General features: G+C 39.6%; 1 protein-coding gene across 6 annotated transcripts in view; it reads left to right on the top strand.

Annotated features, from left to right (window-relative positions):
• Positions 1–3,104, top strand: part of LOC106881599 (pecanex-like protein 1) — a 105,495-nt gene that overhangs the window by 24,456 nt on the left and 77,935 nt on the right. For 4 of the 6 annotated variants that reach the window (XM_014932059.2, XM_014932060.2, XM_014932057.2 and 1 more), the window contains exon 4: positions 2,405–2,773. The exons of the other annotated variants lie outside the window; for them this stretch is intronic. In XM_014932059.2, coding sequence (XP_014787545.1) covers positions 2,405–2,773 — 369 coding nt within the window. The remainder of the gene's footprint in view (positions 1–2,404; positions 2,774–3,104) is intronic. 6 annotated transcript variants of the gene reach the window in all.

Below are 3,104 nucleotides of genomic sequence, written 5' to 3'. Positions count from 1 at the left end.
TGCAACTGTCTCACTAGAAATAAGGCATCAGTAGTGCTTTTACCTGGCACGAACCCAAACTGCATCTCATCTAAATTGATTCGCTCCCTTATTAGTTGGGCTATGACCCTCTCTGTAACTTTCATAACCTGATCTAAGAGCTTGATGCCTCTGTAATTATTTGTATCTAAAGCGTCCCCTTTACCTTTGTAGCAGTTGACTATGATGCTGCTACACCAGTCATTGTTTATGTGTGTGTATTCGTGTGAGAGAGTGTGCTGCACATGTGTGTATGTGTGAGTCTGTATGTGAGTCGATTTATGTCTGTGAGTGTATATCTATGAACGTGTGTGAATTTGTATGTGTGTGTTGTATGTGTCTAAATGGTAGTTTTTGTTTCATCTTGGGATATTTTCTTTAAATTTTATTTTATTTGTTTCTCTAAAGCCAGCACATTGTCAATGTCCTGTGGAGGACATATTACCTTTTGTTAGACAGCTTATTGTCAATGTTGAGGACATGTTACCTTTTGTAAGGGGACACACCAATATTTGCCATGTTTGTTTTTGCCTTGCACACTGTTTCTTCTTATTTCATCTTTATGTTGTTTTTACTGTTTCAGCAAGCAACAGGTATTGGATATAAAAGATATTGGTTAAAACCCTTAACCTTACTCCTTCCTTCCCCTCCTACCAGTTACAGGTCTTCCGACAGATGGTCCCATTTTCTTAAAGATAACCTTAATTCCCCAAAGGTTTTCCATAATATAATCTTGATTCTCAAAATTTCCATTGAAGAAGATTCTTATCCCTACAAGGATGAAACCTTCCCTACCTAATTATATTTTTATGTAAAATGCACCACTTTCCTAGAAAGTTTCCGTAAGATGGCACTAAATGTCAAAACAGTTTCCAATGAAGGAATCTCCTCCATTCAGAAAGTTTTTTATTGAACAATATTCTCTAAAATGATTAAGTTTTTGCTCTCCAATCCATCACTCTGCCTATTCATAAATGTCAACATTTTTGTTTTCATGAGCCCATGACAAAATATATTTTCTTGTTGATGCATCCTGTAATGTCCTTTATCATTGTATTTCTCTTTAAAGCAGACATTTTGGTAGGTTTGTAAGGCTAGGGTATCACAATTTGGTTTGGTAGTAGCTGAAGGTTTGCTCCACTTAAATACATTCCAGTTGATGGCTTGCTATAAATCCAACAGCTACCATTTAAAAATTTTTGATGACCAAACATGAAATTTAATTGTTTAGTGGAGAATTAAACACAAACCATTTTTATTATTTCTTGTGTGGTAAGCTAATTTTGGTGGAGTCAAGCACCAACTGACAGATGGGTTGGTGTACTTAAATACACTAAAATTAATATGGCTGAACACATTGTCATTTAGTTTGGTCTGGTTAAACATCATTTGTCAGACGGTCTTGATGTGGCTATATATCTTTCATTTGATGGTACCACATAGGTTTAATATATTACGTTAGCTATATCTAAGTGTTTCATGGCTAGTTAAGGTTAACCATTCCTTGACAGTATTTCTAATAAAATAGACAATCCACATGTCTCGGTTAATTAAAAAAAATTATCGGGAATTTAGTAAAATTAAGCTGGTTGTTTGGAACAAAACTTAACAAAAAGATTCTTACATCAGATTATGTTGGAATGTTTTAACCCTTTCGATACCAACCTGGCTGAAACCACCTCTGGCTGAAACCACATCTGGCTGAAACCACCTCTGGCTCTGTAGTACAAATGTCTTGTTGCCATAAGGTTTGAATTAAAATCTTCCACCAAACCTTAGTCACAATTAATGTTCCTAACACCAGCTTAATAATAACTAAGTTATTTTACTAAATTTTTCGTTATATTTAAAATTAATTGAAAGAAACACAGAGCATCTCAACAGAAATATGGTAATGAAAGGGTTAATTGAAATAGAACTGAGGCGGGTATCAGACAGGTTGGAATCAAAACACTCTCTTATTACATATATAAATATATAGACAAGTGATCTGGTGCTCTGAACACACGGGGTTAGTCTGTGAGTGGTCTCTTCAGAGATGGAAGCTCTTCAAGATGGGTGACCCTGTGGCTCACATTTCATTCCTGATTGTAGTTGTTCCACTTCCCTTTATTAATGCTTTTCGGTAAGGCATGAATGTCTTGCAATCTCATTACACCCCTTCCCCACCAAAAATTTTCAACTGCCATATATGTGTATAAAAAAAAAAGATGTTTTCTTCATTAAAACTTTTTAAATATTGTATTTACCTTGATGAGGAGTAATGACTGGTACACCTGTGTATCTGTATATGCGTGGATGGGATAGTTGCTCTCTCGCTCTCTCTCTCTCTCTCTGTCTCTCCACACTACTTTATTGAATGTCTTCTTCTCCTGACTTCCAACAGTACTGCGGGTGGAGGCTGGAGGTGACGGCACCTCGTCACTGTTGCCGATGTCTTCGTCTTCTTCGTCGGTGATGATGATGATGATGATGGACAGCAGCGGAGGTGTTGGTGGTGGTGACAGTGGGGGTGGAGCTGTACTGGAAACAGTTGAAGTCCACAACACCTCGCCGACTACTTCTAAACCTCCATCTCCTACTGATACCACCACTGCTACTACTGCTGCCATTACTACTACTACTACTACTACCACCACTACCAGTACTACTACTACTACTGCTGCCGATGATGATGATGATGATGATGATGATGATGATACTGATGATGCAGATGACACAGCCACACCCAACGTTGCTCTGCCAGCAGTGCTAAGTACGTCAGGTTCCGCTCCACCCTCTTCTTCTCGTTCCCCTACATTCCGCTACTCTTTCTCCTCCTCTTCCCACTCCTCCATATCTGAACGCTCCTCTGCCCGCACCTTGTCTGCCTCATCCTCATCTCTAGCTTCCTTTGTCTCCTCTTACTCCACTGTCTCCCTGTCATCATGTCCGTCCACCACTGTTGAACCTCCAGGGACAGTCGATGAATCCACCAGCACCACCACCACCACAGCTACCATTCCCACCTCCTCCACCACCACCAGCACTGCTACCAGCCCCTCCACCACCACTAGCACCACCATTACTACCTGCCCCACTGCCAC

The sequence above is a fragment of the Octopus bimaculoides genome, chromosome 6 (genome assembly GCF_001194135.2).
Source record: "Octopus bimaculoides isolate UCB-OBI-ISO-001 chromosome 6, ASM119413v2, whole genome shotgun sequence".
In the NCBI taxonomy this organism is placed as follows: Eukaryota; Metazoa; Mollusca; class Cephalopoda; order Octopoda; family Octopodidae; genus Octopus; species Octopus bimaculoides.
The sequence above is the reverse complement of the archived record's forward strand: the minus strand, read 5'-3'. Positions and strand labels throughout refer to the sequence as shown.